General features: G+C 48.0%; 1 protein-coding gene across 1 annotated transcript in view; it reads left to right on the forward strand.

Annotated features, from left to right (window-relative positions):
* bahcc1a (BAH domain and coiled-coil containing 1a) overlaps nucleotides 1-23,410 on the forward strand; it is a gene marked incomplete at its 5' end in the record, with an annotated part of 55,652 nt that overhangs the window by 27,305 nt on the left and 4,937 nt on the right. Inside the window, 21 exons of the mRNA XM_079281982.1 lie at nucleotides 3,783-3,908; nucleotides 4,121-6,529; nucleotides 6,880-6,994; nucleotides 7,103-7,302; nucleotides 7,674-7,832; nucleotides 9,128-9,396; nucleotides 9,771-10,116; nucleotides 10,932-11,864; nucleotides 13,238-13,407; nucleotides 13,571-13,707; nucleotides 13,926-14,039; nucleotides 16,875-16,989; nucleotides 17,292-17,526; nucleotides 17,944-18,138; nucleotides 18,840-19,013; nucleotides 19,148-19,431; nucleotides 19,654-19,734; nucleotides 20,178-20,307; nucleotides 20,412-20,526; nucleotides 21,106-21,181; nucleotides 23,180-23,288. Coding sequence (XP_079138108.1) covers nucleotides 3,783-3,908; nucleotides 4,121-6,529; nucleotides 6,880-6,994; nucleotides 7,103-7,302; nucleotides 7,674-7,832; nucleotides 9,128-9,396; nucleotides 9,771-10,116; nucleotides 10,932-11,864; nucleotides 13,238-13,407; nucleotides 13,571-13,707; nucleotides 13,926-14,039; nucleotides 16,875-16,989; nucleotides 17,292-17,526; nucleotides 17,944-18,138; nucleotides 18,840-19,013; nucleotides 19,148-19,431; nucleotides 19,654-19,734; nucleotides 20,178-20,307; nucleotides 20,412-20,526; nucleotides 21,106-21,181; nucleotides 23,180-23,288 — 6,492 coding nt within the window. The remainder of the gene's footprint in view (nucleotides 1-3,782; nucleotides 3,909-4,120; nucleotides 6,530-6,879; nucleotides 6,995-7,102; nucleotides 7,303-7,673; nucleotides 7,833-9,127; nucleotides 9,397-9,770; nucleotides 10,117-10,931; nucleotides 11,865-13,237; nucleotides 13,408-13,570; nucleotides 13,708-13,925; nucleotides 14,040-16,874; nucleotides 16,990-17,291; nucleotides 17,527-17,943; nucleotides 18,139-18,839; nucleotides 19,014-19,147; nucleotides 19,432-19,653; nucleotides 19,735-20,177; nucleotides 20,308-20,411; nucleotides 20,527-21,105; nucleotides 21,182-23,179; nucleotides 23,289-23,410) is intronic.

A 23,410-nucleotide genomic window follows, 5' to 3' on the forward strand; every position in this document is an offset into this window, starting at 1 on the left:
CTGTTCTTCTGACACATTCGCCACAGATTAAAGAGCTCAAATCGACCATGTATCGAGCAATAGATGACAATGATCTCATTAGTCAATCGCTAACCAGTCACTTTGTCTGGATAAATACTTGCCAAGTCTACTAAGAGAGCAGGTTGAATGATATATTTTATTTTTATATTATGTAAGTCTCTTAAGAACAATTTATTCTTTTTCGTACAACAATCATCACAGACTTTTGAAATGTTATTATGGCGGAGATAGAAAAGAAGTCAAATAAAGTGTGATGATTAGAAACCACTTTGATGTGTTATTTTAATAATAGACAAGGTGTAGAAATGTTCACTAATATCTCTGCAACAAAATTCAACAAAACGTTTTTATTCTAGTATGTGCGTAAGAATATTATAAATGTGTTGACACATGTTTTGAGGATATTCTGCTGACTAACATAAGCTCCTTGGTGGAGATAATAGTAATAACAACAACGATAATAATGATGATAATAATAACAACTACAATAATAATAATCAAGATATATGGAGAAATATGATAATTAACCACCTGTGGAAAAAAAAACCTGACAATCAAACACAGTCAACAATGTTTCTATTTGGAAATAGCTCTGAAAGCTCAGTTTCTGGGGTTGGAAGGCAAAACCAGGGAGAAAAAGATGTGTTTTTTTAACTTAATCCGCATCAGCGCGAACATTAGTGTCGACATGGTCCGAGTATGTTCACAGAGGGCCAGTTATGTCATGCACACAGACCACAGTTCTGTTGGGAGCATGAGTGACAAGCCATTAGCTGAGTGACACTTTAAGCAAAGCTATAAATAACATCACCACCTACCAGCGTTGTATGGTCCCTTGGATAACTTGGGCAGAGGGAGTCAGTGAATGTGGTACACAAAAGTCCTGTGTTGATTTTTGTTTAAAGATTTATTGTGTTGGGATAACAAAAGTATACTGGCTTACAAATGCTGGCATATTTATATTCAGGTGACAAGAACCACCGTCATATAAACCCTGAATAACCCCCCCCCCCCCCCTGAATCAACCGAGTGGGGAAAAAAAGAAGGAAAATTGAGTAAAAAAACCTGCGGGCTCCTCACAGGCCCGGGGCCAACTGGCTGAGGTCCAAATGACTTCTTACGTTATGCCAAAAACAATCGCAGTCTCATATCTCTGTCAACACATATAGACACACGCATACATGCACGCACACACAACTGCCTGCACACACCTGTCTAATCCACTTCAGTTTGATACGCCTTTCCAAGCCTATCTTCAGTTGTCCATCTTTCCTTCTGTGAGCAGTTGCTATAGCTTTTCCTTTTATGGGATTTAAGCCGCACCCCCCACCCTCCCCTCTCTTCCATACTCCTGCCTCTCGCTTTCTCTCTCTCATATGCCAGCCTGCATCCCTTCCTTTCAATTAGTCAAACCTGAAGAGATCCACCACTGTACTGCTCCGCCTCCTCCCTTTCTGTGTCTTGATGGTTCTGTCACTTTTTCTCAATTAGTGGACCTGACAGGCAGCTCAGCCCGCTCCTCCTTTCCTCTAGGTCTTCTTCTGCCATGCTCTCTCTCTGTCCTTCCATCTCTTCCATGTTACAGCCATTTCCCAGGAGCCAGTATACAATTCGGCATTCATGTTATTTAGCCTTTTAGCAAAAGTGGAGAAGCCCTCGTGAGCAATGGTAACGGTTTGTGTTTTCAGAGCAGGTATAAGCTGAGTGGGTAGGGAAAGAAACACGCTGTCGTCTGCCTCTAATTCAGCAGCTTTAATTCCTTACTGCCTTTAGGTGCTGTTCTATATCCAGCCCCCTTCTTTGTCCTCCCTGTCGGCCCGCTTCTCTCAACCCACCACGCTGTGAGAAATATCTTCAGAACTTCTGGAATTCCCTCCCTGGGACGCAGCTCTGTTTGTTCTGCCTCTCGCCCCTGCTCCGCCCTTGGGAAGGAGGGCATGCGCTCTGAACTCCCCTCTGTCATTCACGTGCCGATGCTGACTTGTTTATGCGAGTGTGTGGAGGGAAAGAGAGCCAGGCTGCTGTGCAGTCAGCAGACTGCACTAAGACCCTGCTCACGTCGCCTCCAGCAGCAGCAGCAGCAGCAGCTTCCCTTGTCCTGGCCAGATTAATGGCTGAATGGGCTCTGCCGTGCCCAGCAGGCCCCCTCTTGCCGCCCCACTGGAGGGCATGCTGAAACTGAGCGGGGCTGGCATTATCGGGCACAGCCAGACCACGCTGTGAAAAGGGATTACGCCGTCAATCGTCACGCACACAAACAACATGCTGCCGCAGGAAAAAAAAGCCCCTCTCCCAGCTTGGATAAAGACTGCCAAACAGCTCTCTGCTTTGCTCCCTCCCAAAATCAGAGAAAAAATGTCTTGCTTAAACAAAGGATCCGCCCTCCTCCCACTGTAGATGAATTGGCATAAATGTGCGTGCTTATTAAGCATGACTGCAAAGAGCCAGACAAAGGGAGGGAGATAGAAAAATAGGTAAAATAGAGAAAAAGTGAGGGCATGTAATTATCACCCCGTTGCCCTCCCCAGAAAGCAGCACCTCCTGTGTTATTGCAGGACTGTTTGCCCCCTCTACATTTCATTAATTAAGATGGGAGCATGCGGAGGCCGCTCTGAGGCGAGGTCATTAAGCCCACCACAACACTCCTCCCTCCCCAGAGCTGGCTCCCAGCATCGGCCTTATTGTTCCACCGGCAGAAAGTGAGACATTCAACACTCTGAGCTCCTGTTTAAACCACGGCGCTGCACACACACGGCCAAATGAACTGCATCTGCGCTTTTCCGGGATCAGGTCGCAACGCTTGCCAACACAAATACGTCTGCCTTTCATTTAGTTGGAGCCATGTTTTCCTCTCTTTATCCCCCTCTTTTCCTCACGTCTGCGAGTTGTGTTTGACAGTGAGGGTGAGGCAGGTGCAAAAGCAGTGAAAAGGAGACGTGGAACACCTGAACTTAATCATGGCTGTATCACATTACATAATATGCTCAGTATAGCACTATTGTCAGCAAATAATTGCCTTTTATTTCAAGTTCACAGTACTTTGATATTATTAAATGTCTCTCTTGCAATCGTCTGGCATAACTAATGATACAGTTGTAGAGATATAGGGAAATGCAATTCACATTGATTTGTTTAGATGTTAGACCCAGTTGCCATGCAAGTGGGTTGTCGTAAGTAGTTCTTTGTCCTAATATTGTGATGGGCTTTCATCTCAATCCATGTTTTCTCTCCTCCACCTTCAAAGTCCTTTGTGTTTTTGAATGTCCCATTGCAAAATGAGTTTTGTGTGTGGTTGTGGTGTAAGTGTCCTCCATATGGGCTTGATGCCGTGAGCCCAGGTGTCCTGGTTTACAGTTCCAAAATCCAAATGACCTCTTACCCTTGATGTAGGTCAGTAAAGTTCAGCCTCCCAGCTCTCTCTCTTCATTGTGAACACAAGCTTCAAATCCATCCTTATCACTTCATTCAGTTGGACAGCGGTGTCACTGCCAGCTCTGAGAGAGAGATGAAGAAAGAGCCATATGTTTCAGAGACACATTTCATACATTACAGCAATCCCCAAGCTTGTCATGTATTGTTTGCATTGTAAACTCAGGCAGGAAAGGCAAACATGACAGGCCGAGCCAGTACTTATTTGCGTATGAACACCACCAGCTGCATTGGACCAGAAGGATTATGCTGAGGTTAGCCTGGATAACTGCATCTTGGAGGTTATTGTCCCGTCTTATCAATTCTCTCCCTCGCTCTGCTATCCATCTCAGCAGCTCCAGGGTATCCTCGATTCTCAGGGAGTTTGGCCCACACTTTCCTTCCCATGAGCCACTTGGATCACCATGCCAACAGTGGAGTTCTCTACGGGCAGCACCGTTTCTATGACACGCAAAAAGGTGAGGCATGAGATAATTCAAATTCAGTCGGACAGAAATAAGCCATTTGAGTCCAACGTATACAACATAGTATGGTGTATTTTGTTGTGAAATATTGATACAAGGATGCCAAGGGACACTAACATGAGAGCTGAATAATCTAATTCTGTCATCACCTTTTCCTTTCTTGACTAATGCTTTTGCCTTTACTGGCCTGCCTTCCTTCCTCTCAGAGAACTTCTATCTTCGAGGTCTCCCGTCCCAGCCACCTCTCATCTCAGCCAATCACAGTCTGCCACCGATGTCCAGGGCAGGTTCGGGACACTCTCAGGGGTCCTGCAGCAGAGACGGAGATCCAGGGACAGGCACTGGTCTACATAAGGGCCTAAAAGAGGGGTCAGTGGAGAGAGGAGTGGTACCTGTAAAGGACAAGGAGAGGTCCAGCAGCAAACAAGAGGCAAAAGAGAGACAGCAGCAGCAGCAACAGCAGCAGCAACAGCAGCAGCAGCAGCAACAGCAGCTCCACAACCATCAGCCACCCCAGCCCACACACCACCACCATTCCCACTCCCATCAGCAGCACCCACACTATCCACAGCACCCACTACCCCTGGAGGAGGTCAACAGTCGGGCCCTGGAGAGGCACAAGGCATCCCTTACCATGTACAGCAAGGAACACCCTCAGAGTATGGGCAAGCCCCTCAGTGCCTGCTTGCACAATGGCAAGATGCAAAACGGAGATGCAGGAACTGGAGCAGGGGCTAAGACCTCCATGTCCAGCTGTGGGGGGGAGGGCACAGCCCTTGGAGCTATGGTGGGTGGAGGGAGCATCCAGGGCAGGCATATGGTGTCCAGCGTTAGTAGTCGCTGTACCAAAGAAGGGATAAGTGGGGAGATGAGGATCAGTGAACAACCTTCAGACTGTCTGGAAAGGAGTCAGGCACCACTCCACCACTCTCTATCCTACTCTGTACCCCCACCCTTACACATGGGTTCTGCTGCTGGAGGGGCACACCCCCATCCACACCCTCATACTCACCCCCATTCACATCATCACCCAGGGGGCTTCCACTGCCTTCAACTCCACCCGAGCCACCCACACCATCCACATCATTCCCACCATCCACACCACCATCCAGACTTCTTCTGCCCGCCCCCTCCTGCTCCTCTAGTCAACCCTGCCTCACATGAGAGGGGGCCCGCCAATGTGGGGCGAGAACCTAAAATCACAGGGCCTACATTTGTGCCATCTGTGGCAGGCCTGGGGGACAAATCTAGTGGTCCATTCCAGCTTGGTAACCCAGAATGCCATGGTGTGGGCGGTGGAGGGGGAGGCGGCAATAACAAGGATAAGGTAATAGAAAAGAATGGAGGCGGTGGGCACCATAGTAGTTGGCAAAGAAAACAGCAGCAACAACAACAACAGCAACAACAGCAGCAGCAGCAGCAACAACAACAACAACAACAGCAGCAACAGCAACAGCAGCACCCATACAGAAAGACAGATAAGGCTCCAGATTGGATGCAGTCCCACCACCAACACCTTCAGCCCTCACAGCTTCCTCCACCTCCCCAGCTACAGCAGCCTCCACCTCCGCAGCTACAACAGCCTCCACACCCCCAACAGCAGCACCAAGTTGTACGATCACGCAGTGCTGAGTGTATCAACAGTGGCGTGGACATGGATGTGTTCAGACCCTCGATGCCCCAGGGGCCAAAGGCTGGACACTCTGTCCCTCATTCTGTCAACACTTCTCCTTACAGAGACTGTTCCCATCCAGGACCCCAACCGAACGTCTCCCCACTTGGAAGTAAAAGCATGGTTCAACATAGTGGGGCTGGAGTAGCCCATGGCCCTGGTCCTGCCGGTAGCTGCTCCTTGCAGAGAGATGGCCAAAAGGTAGCCAGGATACGCCACCAGCAACATGGCCGACCTGGCCCAGATGCTCCTTCTCCTGCTGAGTTGAACCAAGGGACTAGTCAGGAACTGAAAAGAAAAATGGAGATGTCTCCTTATGGTTACGGCAACAGCAGTGGGCAGCACCACCACCAGCAGCCCCCGGTGCCACCCTGGGCCATGAGGCCTTCCCACCACATGTCACAACCCGAGGAGGAGCAGAGGAAGTCTTACATGGATTTAGGGAGTACTGGTGGGCAACACTCTCAGCAGCAGCAGTCAGGAATGAGCCTGCCACCTCCCCAGCCTCCCTCAGTACCTCCCCTCAGTCAGCAACAGCAGCAGCCACAGCAGCAGCCAGAGCCCCAGGGCCCAACTCAGGGGGAGAGCAGTGCCATGAAAAGCTTACTAAAGTACAGCAACCAGCAACAGCCACTGCTCCTCTCCCAGAAGAGCCCCTTTGGAGGGTTGGGATCCCTCAAATCAGGTCCTGCTGGGGGGAGCTGTGCCCTGCAGGGCAACAAACAAACTCTACCTTCCAGAAAGGGCCCAGCCAATGACAACGAGCGCCCTGATTACAGTGGGCGGGGCAGGGAAATGGGGGATGCAGGTCATGGGGAAAGCGAGGTGCGGCAGCCGCCAGTGGGAATTGCAGTTGCTGTGGCCAGACAAAGGGAGCCACCTTGTCGCTCAGCAGACAGTCATCCAAACAGCCGACAAGGCAGGGTACATCCCTCAGTGAAAGGTAAGCAGATAGGTCACTGCCTCATAAACAGGGGTGCAGGGAACAGAGACCTTTTTTTCCTATCTGTGACCTGTGATGACCTAGCAGTGAAAACAAAACAGAAAAAAAAAATATTCTAGAGCTGAAAAACCTGACAAATAATATTGGTGGCACAATTTTCCAGTGATGAGAAAAAACCTTCAGTGTGGTTGAAATGGCATTTAAAAAGTATGATCCAAAATTTGTTAGTGGGGCAAAATAAGAACTGCCTGTGCTCTTGTGAGTCACAGTATGGTTCTGAGAAATTGTGAGGGACTTGTGAACATGTCCTCACCAGGCGAGATCTCATGGTTAAGATGTTTGTCTCGCAGGACCGCCTCGCTCCATGTATCCTTCAGATCCCACTGCCGAAGAGGAGAGAAAGAGGATGAGTGGGGAACAGATAGGTCTGACTTGCTTGGACAGAGAGAGAGATGCATATGTCAGGTAAGCCACTGTCAAGCCACTGCTCATTACGGATTTCTAAAATGTTAGTTACTAACCTTCAGTGGTCTTCATTTGCATTTCCTTATTTTTGTCTCATCCTGATGTCAGGGATAATAAGGAAAGGGTGGAGTTTGCAAGAATCCACCCCTCCAACAGCTGTCACGGAGACCTGACCTCTCATCTCATGGTCCCAGGCGGGACTTCCCTCCAGTCTGGCCAATTAGGAGATCCTGCTGCACATTCTGCTCACCACCATTGGATGCCAAGAACTGGAAGCCCATCCCTTTGGATGACAGGACACTCTTATGGTAAGAAAATATTAATTGTTTTGGAAATTAAGATTGTAATTATACATTCCAACTGTGTGACTTTTTACAGTGTTACAGATCATGAAACGAAGGCAGGAAAATCCTGCTTTTCCCATTTATGGAACAGAAAAAAAACAAAGGTGTTTCTGTGCTCCATTGACTTAGCTACAGAACTCTGCGTCATCTCAAATTTGTGCAGTATTCAGAATCCAGAACACATTATTTCAATTTAAGCATCTTTTTATTGGTTCCCAGTCAGGCTTAGAATCAATTTCCTAATTTAGTTAATGATTGGTAGTTGTTTTCAGCAGTGTTTCACATAGCATGTGGTGGGTATAAAGAGCTAAACTGACACCCTTTCTATAAAGCAGGTATAGGTCATACAGCCCTGCACCAGAATCTGCCCCCAGGTTTCTCGGCAGCCATGCAAGGCCCTCTGCAGCCAGTCCTGCCTCTGCCTCAGGACCCCTCTGCCCAGCTGGTGGTCCTGCCCACTGAGCCTCCCGCCCATCCTGCGACCCATCACCTGGGTATGCCTGAGTATACCCTTTCTTTGTCTTTTGTAAAGCCAAGTGTATTTCTAAAGTACATTGAATGTATATGTGTACATTCTCATCCATGGACATTATTACGTAACAATTATTAGAACATTGTTTGTAGTTCATCTGCAGTCTACAGGATCACTACTACCTGTGAAGACTGCTGATGAATTTCCCTTTTAATGGGCTCATTCACAGACACATCGCAATTCCAACATTTGCTGCACACCACCTGCTTTGCTCAGCCGGAATAGGGCTCTCGACGGGTTAGGGTACTTATCCACATGCTATACTGTGTGTGCACCCCCCATCTCTCACACACACACACACACACACGCATGCATACACTAGTACCACATCAGAAAAAGAGGAAGTGTGAGAGTGAGAGAAAGATCACTCCTCAAAACTCATTGTAGACGCATTTTCAGTGAGCAGGCTGTGACAGTTAATGAGCTCACAATCTTCAACGGTACGTCTCCTTCTGTGCTCCACAGGAGTTTCAGCCGAGAAGGGAAGTGCATCCACAAAAGCTTTCCCACAGGAAACATCCAAGTTTATGTCTCTGAACAAGGATTTTTGGTGTGTCTAGGGGAAAGGGGGAGGAGGGGGAAGTCAATGGCAAAGGGCGAGAGAATAGAAAACTTTGGTTTTTGAGGTTTCTACAGAGTGGGCTCACTACTTCCCAAGTGGGACCTCTGTCATAGCACATCACCCACACCACACCCACAGCTGTACTGGTCCTTAAAGCCACATATTGAGAAAGGTTTTCCACCCACAGATATGGGAACTAAGCTTCCTGCGGGGCCCTTTCACAGACCTCCCTTTCTGCGATTTCACTGGGCAGGTGTGATTTTTTTTGGCGGAAATTTCACTCTGAATGCTCCGGCGAGACAAACAGGCCCCCCCCCCCAACATTCCAGCTAATTCTCAAGGCAGTTCTTAAGAGACAGCTTTCTGTTTCAGGGGATAGTGTGGGATTGCTGCTGCCTGGGGAGATACTGTTCTGTGAAGTCAAAAATCGTATTTCTAAAGACATTTGCCTATGTCGTTGCTGTAAAATGTGAATACAATGATATTTAAATGATACATAATGGTTTTTCTGTTTTGAAATGCGTGTGTGGGATGTAGATAATGAGTGCATGAGGATATGGCGATAACACGATGTTGTATTCTCGCGTGCTGCGCAGTGTTGACAGAAAAGGTTGCTTAAGTGTGTATGTGCGTGCATTTATTTTTGTTCTAAGGTAGCCCCCGCCGTCACATTCACCCTCCTTTTTTCTCATTAGATGTGATGGAGCAGCCAGGGCTGTGGCCCCCTGTGTATGGTGCCCGGGGCCCACCCTCCCACATGCAGCATCCTGCTGTGTACTCCCGATCCCAGTTTCTACGGCAACAGGAGCTGTACGCTCTCCAGCAGCACCAGCAGCTCCAGCATCAGCATCAACATCAGCACCAGGGCCACCAGTCGCAGCAACCACAGTCTCAAACCCAGCAGCAGCAGCACAGAGCTGTGCACGGCATGGAGATGCAACATCATGCCGCTCACAATTCACAGGTGGATACAACTCAAAATACATTACGATTTTGAGAACAGTTTGATTGAATTAGATCTATCCATCTGTCTATCCATCCATCCATCCCTCTAGCTGGGTAGCTAGCTATCTACACATACACAAGTGAAAAAGCAGAGTGAGTGAGTCAGCTTTTCTCACTTGACTATTTTTAACTCCCCTAATATTTTTCTGGGATATGCTGACTTTCTCACAGGGATGGAGTAAATCACTGAATATAGGCTGCGGAGCAAGTAGCTTCTTTTTTTTGTAATTGGCCATTACGTTGCTAATGTGGAAAATCACATGCTTGAGATCTCCCAGATTTTGGCCCTTCTGTAAATGTAGAAATGAAAATAACTTAATTTTATTCCCACAGATGCCGAAGAGGCCGGATGAGCCCTCTGTTGAACTAGAGGAACTCATTTCGGAACCAAGAACATCTAAACCTGCCAAGCCCTACTCTTACAACCCATCTCAGAGGAACACGTCTTCGCCTGGGGCCTGCGCCGCTCACTTGTCCCCTTGTTGCCAGTCGCCGTCTCCACGACCACATCCCAAGAGCACTCCATCTACACCCTGCCCTGCTCCCAGCCCTGCCACAGCAGCCCCTCACTCACCTGCCATCAGCCCTGCTCCACCTCAGATGCTCAAGGGGGCCGAATCCCAGGACAAGCGAGGAGAGGGACAGCCCCCCCAGGATTACCCGCAGTCTCTGGAGCCTGGTAAGCACGAGAAAAAAGCTTTTACAGCTGCCTTTGTTGCATAGTGTGCAATGGCTTCAGTATGAGCTACATTGACGACATCAAATGAAATCCTGTTAACGTGCCGCTAGTTCCAGATGTTAAGCCAAATATCTCTGACGCAGCAAGAGAAAAGGGACGGTGAATTGTTGTGTCACCTTGAACATTATATCCGGTGGTAATTGGAATAGCCACTGTTGTAAATGATCCTTTTTGTCTGCTGGTGTTGTGCTAATATGTGTGGGTGGCTCTGTTGGCAAGCCCCTGATTGACTGAACAGCTCAAGGCTGCAGAAAATGGCTGCCGGCTGAGCTGGGGCTTTCCACTACCGTTACTTGGGTAATGACTGAGAAACGCCTCAATAGCAGGCCTCGCCTCTCCTCCACCCCCCACAGGCCCCGCACTCGCTTCATCATCATTAATGTCTGGCTAACGGCCGCCGCACGCCAGAGGAATTGTGTCAGGTGCTCTGATAAACCAAAGCCTGGCCCACTTCAAATGACACGCACACAAGTTTGCACGCGGCCTTCTATCCTTCCCACTGCTGAAAGATCAAGGCAGAGTGCAGTTCCTTTTGCTGGTTTTAATCACTTGTGAACTCAAAGGTAGCAAGGGAATTACATTTAGAATGGGCCTGATATGGAAGGACTTTAGATTTGCATAAAATTGTGCTTTCTGTTGTATTTCATCCAAAATGATGTCATTATGAGATCATTTTGTGGAAGGGTTTTATCAGAATTGTTAAGTCAGTATTGACAATTAATGATTTTATTGTCTATATTTCTTTCTCTCTATAGACTTGCCTCCTGGATACACCTACCCTGCCATTGCCATGGGCTACATCGTTAGCGGGCCCTCCCCCCAGGATGTTCGACTGGCTGAGCCAGCTGACCTGGAAGCAGTCCAAGTGGAGCCTGCTGAGCACGCTCCTCAGTCTCTCTCCGGCCTGGGGGAGGAGCTAGACTGCCAAGCGGTGGTCAGGCCCCTCCCAGAGCAACTCTCATCCGAGGAAGTAGAGAAGGAAGAGGAGGAAACAGTGGTGGAAGAAAGGGAAGAGGCGGAGGTAGCAGCGGTGACAGCAGCCAACTATGTGCCTGGAGAGAGGGAGGTGGAGGAGCAGGGGCCCGCTGAGGAAGAGGTGATGGTTTGCCCCCCTGCTAAGAGCCCGGTGTGCGAGGCTGCTTCCTGTCCAGTTCCCCTTTCAACAGAGGAGCTTGAAAGGCCAGAAGCTGTCATCACCTTGGAGGGGGAAGCGGATGATGAGGCGGTTGATAGCCAGTTGGAGTTTTCTCAAAAGGTCAACATGCCTGAGCAGGAGCCAGAGCTGCCCACCATCATCGAGCTTGACCCTGCTTCCCCTGAAGCTCCTGAGCCTCAGCCCCCGTCCCTCGGGGAAGCAAAGGACAGCGAGCAGCAGCACAAGAATGAGATGAACCCTGATGACGCCTCAGTGGATTTTGTGTGTCTTTCCCCTGCCTCAACTTCTGCCCCTAGCCCAAACCAGGCAACTGTTGCCGTGCCCCACAAACCTCTCGTGCCCTGCTACTGGAGTCTGGAGCTGCTGATTGCTGCTGCCTTCTGCACAGACGTACCTCCATTTCCCTTGTTCCCTCTTGGCACCCCATCAGTTGCCCCGTCGCAGCCCAACCCCTACCAGGGCATGGAGCTTCTGAGTGAGCTGGCAGATCTGGAGCTGCAGCAGCAAAAGCACACCTGTGGGAAAAGCCAGGGTGAGGGACAGTGGGCCTTCCCTTACTCATACATACACACAGAAACACATTCATAAACTCTCTCGTCGTTTACCCTCTATCTCCTCTTTGTCCACTGAGACAAACTCCCACCCCCTCCTCAGGCCTAGCCTCCGTCACTCTGCATTCCCTCCCAGATACTCCTCTCTTCCTACTGGTCTCGAGAGCCTCTGGTGGATTCGAAACACGTCCCCAGAGAGGCTGTCTGCATACCTGCTTGCCGTTTCTCTTCTTTGGTGTGTTAAAGGCACTTTTACTTTCTAAAAGGCTGTTCTAACGATGCAAAGGCCTCGAGAGAGAGAGCGAGAGAGAGAGAGAGAGAGAGAGAGAGAGAGAGAGAGAGAGAGGGAGAAGAAGCAGGAGGACAGGGCTGAACTACTAGTGAGGGGTGTGCGCCTCCCTTCCTCACTCCCTCTCTTTCCCTTCTAGCTTTCCTCAGGGAGCTGTCTCTCTGTCTCTCCATCCCACCGCCGTTTGATCCACACGTGTGCACAAACGCGCGCACACGCATTAAAAACACACACATTTTCACAAAAAGGGAAAAAAGAGACAAACCAATTGGCTTCCCTCTCTCCCCCACACACCGTTACTGGAAGTTAGTGTGTAATCACAAAAGCAGTCAATGTTTTCAGCACCCTGGAGCATTGCCTGGCTAATTAGACCCCATTGTTTTAAAGTGCCTTTAAAAGCTTCCTTGTTTTTCAAAGCGTCACGTTTTTTTTTCTTTATTTATTAATTTTTTATTCATGCAAAAGGATGTTTTGTGTGTACCACAGCATCCTAATGCATTTAAATGCTCCCAAAAGAGGCTTCTATAAAAAAGGGTATCATCAACTGATTCTAGAGGCAGTGATGTTGTCTTTGTGATGCGATATTGTTGACAGCGCATGGAAGTGGCACATGTCGAGTCACAACAATAGTCTTCACCAAAACAAGTACTGAAACAAGTGAGAAGAATCTGTATTTTTGTTATGTTTGTAAACAAAATTGCATGTTTTTTTTTCCTCCGTGACTAAACTGCAGCCCCTGATATTCAGCCTTTAGCTCAAAGGGCAGAGAGTCCGTGCAGTGCCACAGGCAGGTAGGGCTATATATGAAGAGTTTGGCCCAGATGGCCACTAATATAGCAGCATCTGGTGAGTCCACATTGATATGACCTCTGAAACGGCATGCTGCTGCGTCCTCATACTGGTCTAATGTGCCCAATTTCTTACATTTCTTTCTTCCTCACTATTCGCTATATCACAAGATGCTGCTGAAATAATAAGCCACACATGCAAGTTTAGTAATGAGCTTGCATGAACAAAATCGTTGTCGTTTACTTTGACATGACTCCTCTTCTCTTCCCTTAACAGAAGAGGAGTTTCTGATGTTTGACCTCCAGAGCCTTGCTACCCTGGCCGCAGCCCGTGCTCTGGAGATGGGCTCCCAGGAGGGCAGCAGTACGGGTTCAGGGCAACACTTCCCAGCTCGCAGGATCCTCAATTTACGCAGGAAATGCAGTTGGACACCTCGCAATGAACCGGTAAGACTGCAGCGTTATTGCCTCAAAGCACAAAGTTCATATCGGGTTTTAATCCTTTTTTTAAATTTAAATAAATGAATAGATAATCTGCTGAAGAATGTGTTTTTCTTGCTTTTTTTGAGGATGTTAATAATGTTGAAAATAACCACCAATGATACCGCAGGTGTGCCCGGCAAAAGGTAGCATGGAGACCATGGACGGTCCCGAGCTTGCAATGCGTGTGAAGTTGGCTGAGCTACAGCGTCGCTACAAAGAGAAGCAAAAGGAGATGGCCAAACTTCAGAGGAAGCACGATCATCAGTGAGTGTGACTTTATCCTCCTTTCCCTTCAGCTCATATCCACTTGTTGTGCATTCAGAGATTTCAAAAGTAATATCAATTTCAACACAATTGCTTCTAGCTTTCAGAGGGTTCCTTTCTGTGTTCTTTGCTGCTTTTGCAACCTTTTTGACTTCAGATATGTGCAGAATCTCAGACTTCCCCTCTCTCTTTTTGTCTGCATCTGCGTGTGCGAGCAGGAAGGAGGAAACACCTCGCAGCCCAGCTCGACGAGGACCGGGGCGGCCAAGGAAGCGGAAACCCACCCTCACCACAGGTCCAGTGTCCTCGTCTGAGGGCCAAAGAAAAGTCAAGTGAGTGTCACTCAGCCCGTCTACGCTGGCTGGCTATAGTCCAGTCTTGCCTGATAAGCCCTTTTGTATCACTGACATACAGGGACGTCCGCTCATTGGCATGAACAGGAAATGGGAGAACACACAGCTAAACCATTCAAGGAAGTCGACTTGAACCCTTTCAAATCGAATCAACACTGGCATTAATTGTATAACGGCATAATAAGTGTCAGTTGTGTGAAGGTCTGCTTGTGCAGAATATTCATGTGTGCATGACATATGGACTACACATACCGAAAAAACTGCTCGCAGGTGTTATTAGGCTTCATCACCGCTAATCTTAAATCTCAGTGGCATTACTGTAGTGCATGTTGAGTTTAGCTATGCGGGGTTCGGGGGGGGGGGGGGGCTGGCTGCTGGGGTGGATGACAGGCAGAGGATGTAATTAGAGTACTGTGAATTCTCCTGTAATCTGTCCCAGCAAGAGGGATGTGACACACTACTGCCATTACAGCCCCACGGGGTCACCGGGGGTCCAAAGGATGACATGATGGTCAGACAGTCCGGGCACTCTGGGAATGAAACTAGAGAGGGAGACAGATAATCGAGGATACAGATTGGAGGATATTCAAGAAACAAGGACCTTACTTTATCTCCAAATGTGTTGATGACATTTTAACAAGTGCAAGCGTCAGCTTTTGTCAAAACAGGGGGTGCCTGGGCAGTTTGGTGGAGGTGGGGGAACTGATAAACCATGAGGGTCTAGGGGATAAAGGTTTTCTGTCAGGCTTCAATTAGCCTTGTCATCAGGGTTTGGAAGGGCTTAGAGCACTAAATGTCACCTCGCAGCATTCCCCCTCGCTCCGTCTTCTCTTCTCTCTCCTTTTCGCACCGTGGTTTCTGGGCAACAGTCCACCGTGTTCCCAGCTGCCCCTCTGCGGTGTCACCTCTGCTCTCCTTCCACCCATGTGCCCCTGCCCCCTCGCCAGGCCAGCACTGATCGGAGTGGGGACGCTGACGCTGGGTGACAATGACACCCAAATGAAAGGGTAACGGGCCGGGGCCCTGCAGCCAAGTGCACTGGAGTGAGGGAGGGTGGGGGCCGACATCGGGGGTTGTGGGGTCTTCTTCAGGCTACGGTACAGTAAACCGCAGTCTGTCGCTCTATTCCAGTGGTTCCCAAACTGGGGGGCGCGGGGTTATAAAAGGGGTGTTGCGACGTGACAAAATATAGGATGCACGGTTCAGCAGCGGCCAAAGAGAAAATGTTTGGCAACCACAGCTCTATTCTGTTCAAATGTGAGCCTCAGCTCGAGTACCTTTCCTCAAGGCAGCCAGGTGTACACCCTTTTGTTTCTACGGGTGTGTGTGTGTGTGCATGTTGTACAATGCAGCAGAGAATGACATGACACATCTGAACAAGGAACGGGCAGACTGGGGACTGATTAGCCCCATGTTGCGTTACATGACAGGGTTATGTAAAAGCATGTACTGCACCTGCCACTCATGCCACTACAAGATGCTGACGCTAGGGTGCTGTGATGGAGGGCAGTGGGTCAGTGGGTAACAGCCCAGCCTTTTAGTATCTCCTTCCGTTCCTTATTTGGCTTGAACCACAGGGAGTGTGTGTGGTGGTGTTTTAGTGGGCGATAAATCCGAGCCTCCCTGCCTGCGCATTCTATGCATCTGAGCAATTCGGTATGGATGCAGCTGTGCTCATGAGCATTTATGCAGGCATTGTTTGTTTCTGCGTGTGCCTCTGTTATTCCCGTGGGTAAAGCGCTGGGGTCCTTTGTGGTGCTGCTTTGATGGGGGGGCTGGAGAGAGTTGCTGCTAGCCAGCAAACCCTGTTAATCAATTTTGTTTAATTAGTCACTGTACGCTCAGCCCCACCAGCCCCCCCAACGAGGGGAGGGACTCTGTCACATTGTGTTTGTCAGCAGCGGAAGGCAAGCCGTGGCGGGGTCTGCCTCAGAGGGACAACTCGCACTTCACTGCCACCTCTGTCACTCTCCTGTCAGTCAGTGGGCAGACAGTCCCACTGCCCGGCAATCGCCTTCATTCTGTTACAAATGAACGAGATTTACACACAATCGAGGCCTAACGTGCAAAAAAATGAATAAAAAGAAGAAGCACGCACATTTGATCGCAAACAATGTGTTGTACGTGGTAGAATATGCCAACAAAGAACTAACATGACACTCTAAACGTGCCTTATTTATCTACTTCACATTGAAACCACGCTTACTCTGTAAATGAGACTGATTTCCGAGGCTGCACGCACACTGGGAGAGGGGAAGTTAATCTTGTGTTCGAGCACGGCCTGGCTCACGTCGGTGTGGTCTGTGGGCAGACTTCCAGAGAGAAATTCAAGGGCATTTAGAGTGGTTGGCCTGTGATGCTGCTCAGTGTAGGGGAAAAGAGTGTGCCTCAGTGATATGAAAATGCAACTGGAGAGCTATGATATTCACTGAGAACAATAGAGCAGCATACAAATGCAATGCCTTCCAACCATTCAGTGTGTCTTTCAAAGCTATGAAGTGCTTCATATGCTGCACAGACACTCCCTAGATGAAGCGTTAAGGCTTCTTATGCCACACTGCCCTCAAACAATCCCAGGTTCCTTGTTAGATCCCAATTTTTCAAGTGTGTGGTTCAGACACTGGGCTCTCCGTGTCATTTTTTTTATCATTATGTTCATCAGACATAGAAAGGAGACTCATTAGATCCCACAGAGAGGTGACTCAACTCTGTTTTCCCCTGTGATGTCCTACCCCCCCCCCCCCCCCCCTTCTTTTCTTTCAAACCACTGCCATTCTTCTCTAATGAATGCCTCTCCCTTGTTTTGACTGGCAGGTCGATGGGGGCGGGGCTTGCACTGTCGCCTGAGGACCTAGGAGGGGGCGGTGACAGCCAGAGAAGGAAGAAGAGGCTGTCCAGTCGAGGCTTTGAGCGGCTCAGCAGCACACAGGTCAGGGTCCCCTTGTCCTCCTCCCTTTTGTCCTCTATGCATCTAGAAATGAAAGAGGCTCTCTTTGTTTCTTTGCGTTTGATATATTCCTTTGTTGCACACTATTTCTAATTAGGTGCTACCCTCAGGAGTCAAATCCGCTGCTCTCCATATTAATATCTTTTTCATTGGGGCTTCTACTGTTCCTTTTTCTTCTTCTGTGAGTGAGCAAGCGAGAGCCCTCTCCCTCTGACGTTCTGATGCTTTTGCGGCTGCTGTGACCGGGAGTGTAACTGGCTCTCTCTCATCTCTCTCCGTTGCAGCAGATAAAAGCACAGGGCTGCAGAAAAAGCAGTCTTCACAGCATGCTCAGCTCAAAGCTGGCCAGTGATGTGACTCAGCTCAAACAAAAAGCCCAGTGTAAAAAGATTCTCTCAGGGACGGGCTCCAGGGACAAGGAGGTTTCGCCCTGCAACTCCAACCCCAAGCATGGATACAGAAGCCAGGGCCCGAGCAAAGCCGAGTCCAGGCGAGAGTCTGGCGGACAAAGTGACACAGGTAGAGACTGGCAATCGCAGCATTGATTGTGCCTTGTGTTGTGTTATTTTATTGAGCACAATGTGCTGTTTTTTCACGAGGGGTGATCCGACCTTTTCAGCCCCGATAACGATACCTGGACTTTTGGTATCGGGCGATACCAAGTACCGAATCCAATACCCGGGTTTAATCATTAAGCGATATGCCTCACTGTGTGGAAGTGACAAGGATCATTCTTTTGTGTGAGGCAACATCAGGCTTGACTGAAACATTGCTTTCTTAACGTTTTTGCCAATATCCGATCCAGCTATTTTAGTTTGTATTGGCCTGATATCAGTATTGGTACCGGAGCATCCCTAGTTTTCACTTTCACACTGTTTAATCCCTAAAATACTATTCTTAACCTAGATTTGTGACCGGCTTTGCAAACTTTCTCAGCAGCCAGTGTGGACAGTGGCCCCCAAGAGAGCTGGACTGGACTTGTGTGCCATGGACGTAAAAAGGGATCCGCTACCCCGACACAGGGCTTGTCCCGTCTGAGCCAGCCCAGAGCGAGAGATCACTGTGGCCAGAGACATGACGCAATGGAGGAGGGAGAGAGCTCCCCCGCAGAGAGTGGCTCTTCTGATCAAGGTGAGTCAGTGACTACAGAGAGCTGGCTATGAGCCTTGCATCGTGATGGGTCATGGAACTGGTCACAGCAGCCCAATATGGCTCAGTAGTAATCAACAGTGTCCTCCTAACTGTAAGAAAGACCCTGGTGTGATTGACCCTAAATAGACATAAAATGCTACAGAAAACAGTTTTAAGTTAAAAATGAAGAAACAACGTTTGACTTTCTGGTAATGCCACCAACACATTGAATCTAGTACCCTCTTAAGTCCAGTGTACCTTCCTGTTCATTTGTTATTTAAAGTCAGTCCAACCTGAGTAAATAGGTGTTGATGGATGTCTTGTAACGGACAGTCGACACCTCAGTGATCGGCCTTGTTGGCCGGTCTGGGCTCGATGTGCAGCCACAGCTGTGGACACTTGCCTGTGAGAGGGTTTGACGGCCCGGGAGACTATAGCAGACTGGGTCAAAGAGCTGCTTGAGAAAATGCAGTGACAAACACACACAAACTCACTCCTACACTCCCTTGCACATTCTCTCCGTAGCATGTGGGTTCACACCAGGAAATACCACCGAGGCAAAGCACCTGATACATCACTTCTATGAACAGTTAAAGGATTTACTTAAATGCTAATGACGTGCCTGTGGGTTTTGATTGAGGGTAAGTAGTACGTTAAATAACTTCACTGGCTGGTAATGACTTATTTGCGTTTTCTATTAGAAGAGGAAGAAGAAGAAGGCAGTTATGATACTGATGAAGGTCGAGACTACCGAGCCCAACCCCCCCGAGAAGTCACTTCTAGCTCCTCCGTGATCGGTCCGAGTCCCTCATCTGTTGTAAAACTGGAGGCTAACCAGAAAGCCAGGAACAAAAAACAGAGACAGGAGCTTTATGGTAAGACGGTCCTTTGAAACTGCTTTATAAGTCAACAAAGCTGCCCCGCATCTTCATGGGAAACATCTGTTTTGTGTTTCTCCTTCTGGCTTGTTAGCTTGGTCTAAATCTGTTTCTTGAACTGAACTCCACAGGCTCCCAGAGTCTGTCTGGAGCCGAAGGGGAGGTCAAAGTAAAGAAGAAGCCCCCCTGCAGGCTGGGCCTGGCCACTGCAGTCAAAAACCGCCGTGACGATCACCGGTCCGAAGGGGTTAGAAGGCCATGTGGACCCAGGTCTAAGGAGCCTCGGTGGGGCAGCCTTGGGACCAGAGGCAACCGCTACCGGAGGAGCATGGGACTGGCCACCTTCCCGACCACCAGTGAGAGGCTAAAGAGGGCGACCCGCAAGAGCACCATGTTGAGAGGAGCAATCAATAAGGTGAGCAGAAATCATTTTGACATATAAATAATTCATATCATTAACACGTTCCCTCAAACTAATAATTCATACCTTCAAAAGACTTGAATTGTGCAAACTATTCTGCACATATCGTCTTTTTTTGATCATGTTTGTGCACAAATGGACCATAACCAGAGTGCGCATGAAGCTTTGTCACGCTCTCACCACTCACCTTTTACATCCGTATGTCGTCTTCAACAGAGGAGAAGTTGCTGGTCAGTCGGGGGCCCATCTTCACAGAGTGAGGAGGGCAGCAGGGGGCGAAGGAACAAGGACCAGCAGGTACTGGCGAATATAAAAAGCTCTCAATCCGCACTCAGGAAACCGCCAAAAAATGTCTTCATATATTCTATTAAGAATTCTGGTAATGTCTTACTGTCCTAGATTTCTCACCCTGAGGACGGTTACTGTAGAACTATTAAAAGTACTTAGCACATTGCACATAGCTCAACCTCCTGCTGAGTAATCTTAGGGGGGGAGAGCATGAGAGAGAAGATGTGGGAAGGGGGTGGCTCACACCTTCTGCTGTGACGGGAGTGAAGAAATGGCTACTGATAGGAGATAGAACATGCACTGTGAAGTCCCCTGCGGTTAATTGCTACTTTGAGTAGCATGCTAAACAATTTCTTCTTTCTTCTATCACACTTTCCATCTCCACGTTTATTTTCTTATCCATTCCTGCATTCATTTATTCTTCTGTGCGTTCCTTCTGGTGTGTTTCACAGCCAAAGGGACGAGCAGTGAGTCGGCTGCTGGAGAGCTTTGCGGCGGATGAGGGCTTTCAGATGGATGGCAGCAGCTTCTCGGAAGAAGAGGAGGACAACAGCCGCTCGTACGGCAACAAAATCCCTGCAGGTCAGAGATAACACCGGATATCTTGTAACGGTGTTTCAAGCAGCAGACCAGTTTCAGTGATGTTGAGAAATATTAAATGTGATGTTTGCGTTTTCCTGATGCAGTGCCCAACTGTGTCCTGACCAAAGAACTCTTAACCGATGGACTTAAGGTGCTGATCTCCAAAGACGACGAGCTTCTATACGCTGCCAGAGTCCACACACTGGAACTACCGGACATGTAAGCTCGCATGCAGTGGTTCAAGTGATCTGTTATGGTGTTTTTCAACACGCATATGTCATTTATTTTAATACCTTAAGGCCTTTTCACATTTGGATCGGACCAAACAACGTAGATGTGAAAGGGCTCTTAGATCACTTCAGTCTTTCAAATGACAGTGACATGTTTACACCTTTGTGTCAGTGTTCATTCTGTACATGAGCACAAAGTGGCATTTCTAAAAGCTGAGACATGGCTGGAGGTGGTGGGAAATTGATGAATTACGCCTTGAGGCTAGCACATCCTTCCAGACATCAACACACGACAAAAGAAACCATGCATACATGGTGTATTGGGGTAGGCATCTTTGGGATAAAAAAAAATAAAAAAAAAGATGACTTTACCACTTCCTTCTCTTACAAATCCTACATCGTCCCATTCCTACGCTCTGAGTATCAATACGGCACCTCCAGCTCAGGCAGCAAAAAGATGCTTTAACAACAGCAGAGTGGGAGTAACACATGACATGGGAGCCAGGCAAGCATAATACAAGCATCTGAAAATGTATTTTTCTCTTTCTGCTGTGCTTTTCTCCTCTAGCTTCAGCATTGTTGTCGACGGTGAAAGAGGAAACCGCCCAAGAATCTATTCATTGGAGCAGCTGCTACAGGAAGCTGTAAGTTCACCTCGCTGCACTAAAACACTCTGTGTTACAGGAAAACCCATCAGTTGTTTGGTCTTCTGGGTCACGCAACACTTCTATTTCTCTTAAACATCCTTCTCACCCTCTGTAATTCTCCATAGCCTTCCAGCCTCTCTGTAGCTCTGCCAGTCCCTTCCCTTTTCTCTCTTCAAACATCCCTTGACTGTCTCTCAGGGTCATTGAGGCCATTTAAACCTCTTAAATGCATATGAAGACATGAGAGGCAGGGTCTTTGGGTTTGTGTATGTGAGTATCTGTGGATATCCGTTAAACCCAGCTCTGTGTGTGGGTGGGATAATCCCTCTAACACCTGGATTCATTCACATTTCTGAGTTTAAATGGAAGATGACGTGAACTTTATATCTCCCTCATAACAGTTGTTTCAAGGCTCAGATCAATAAGAGTCAATGATGACCTGGAATGATTAAAAAGTGTCCACATTATATTATATTGTATCCATATTCCACAATCAAATTATTAGTCCCTTTAGTTTTTCAGTCGCACCTGGGTCTGTTAAGATTCTTCTTTTACCCAAACCACAAGACTGTTTGGATTTGTAATTCTCACTCATATGCTAATTAAGATACAATTACAGTGTATGTAAGTCATCCATGTAATGAGACATAATTATACATTGTAGCACATTCATGGCTGGTGTTCATTTGCATTTAGGTGATATGTGCTCCCTGGGGTGCTTTGCATCCAGACTGGAGTTGTATTGTTGACTGCAGCAGGTGACCTTTATCCCATTTTTTGTTTTTTTTACTGAGAGGATGGCTATAACAGCACTAACAACAGCTGGGTCACCTAACGCAAAGCCATCATACCCACATTTCTCCAACTGTGGACATAAGTCTTCACTGGTGCCAAACAGGGCGCAGGATGTTGTGTTTGCGCTCAATTGTCCAGCGATGACGACCCCGGAGGAGTAGAGCAGAGTTTAACTGGCACAATTGTGCCTTGAATGAATGGATTTACATCATTCTAATAGGGGAAAGGAGAAGTTGCCAAAAGGACTTGATAACTTGGACATCATTTTGAATGTTTTGTGATCTAAAGTTATTAGTGATAAAGTCGTGATTATTTTGAAATGAGCACAACTCTACACAATTTATAGACTATAAGCAATGGAATTTCCTTTTGGTTATGCAGAAGTGTAGCACGTATAGAAGTGAGCTGTGTAAGGTTTTTGTTTGTCTAAGAGCACTGAAATGATTGTTTCTATACTTCTATTGGCCAAGTGTTACGGTAGCATTGAACTGTCCACAAGATCAGTGTTCATCAAGTGCCCATTGTTCTGCAGTGGAACATCGCACGTATATTCATCCGTTTACTATCGGGATCACTTGTCTCCTCCTTCTCTCTTCCATATAAGCTCACTCATTCTCCCGTCAGTGCTACACAAAGCCCTTCTGGCAACTTTGGTCTTATTTAAACACTGATCAGATAGCAGCTGGTCCTAATTATGCCATACTTCCACTATCTTGTCTTTAAGTTAGCCCCAAAGCCATTTATTTGACTTAGACACCAACGCCCAGGATTTTCACCGTGCTCCTACTCCACTCCCCCCCCCCCCCCCCCCCCCCCACCATGCACACATCCACACCTCATCAGTCAAAGGGTCCCTCGCCATGGCAACAGTAAATGAAAGCAACCTGAAAGAGCCCCCAGTGAGTGGCGGATGCTGGGGCTGCCTGCATTGTTGGAGGGAGGATCTGGCAACCTGCAATCACAAGCCCTCTATTCAGGCCCTCTTTAGTATTACTCAGCAAGTCAGAATTTACTGCATCATGGCTTCCGTTCTTTTCAGCCCTGACTGGCACATTGGCATGAGATAAGTGCCGCTTGGAAATGTGGCACAGTGACTGCCCATGCACAATGATCTATGGCCATCACACTGTTTTTATGTGTGTGCGCGTGTGTGTGCGCAGCCTGTAATGAATCTTAATTATGTTTTGGTCTGGCCTTCAGGTCCTGGATGTACGGCCAGAGTCAGAGACTATGCTCAGTGAAGGAACCAGGGTGTGTGCTTACTGGAGCGAACGCTCGCGCTGCTTATACCCAGGCTACGTTCGCAAAGGTGAGACAGCAGCTTTTTCCTGTTCTACCCTCTGTATGTTCATCGAGATATTTAGTCATATCTACGTACTATTTTTTTTTTTTGCATTTGCTAATATTCCTGCTCACCTAAGGAATTGCATT

This window comes from Melanostigma gelatinosum, assembly GCF_949748355.1.
Source record: "Melanostigma gelatinosum genome assembly, chromosome: 13".
Classification (NCBI taxonomy): domain Eukaryota; kingdom Metazoa; phylum Chordata; class Actinopteri; order Perciformes; family Zoarcidae; genus Melanostigma; species Melanostigma gelatinosum.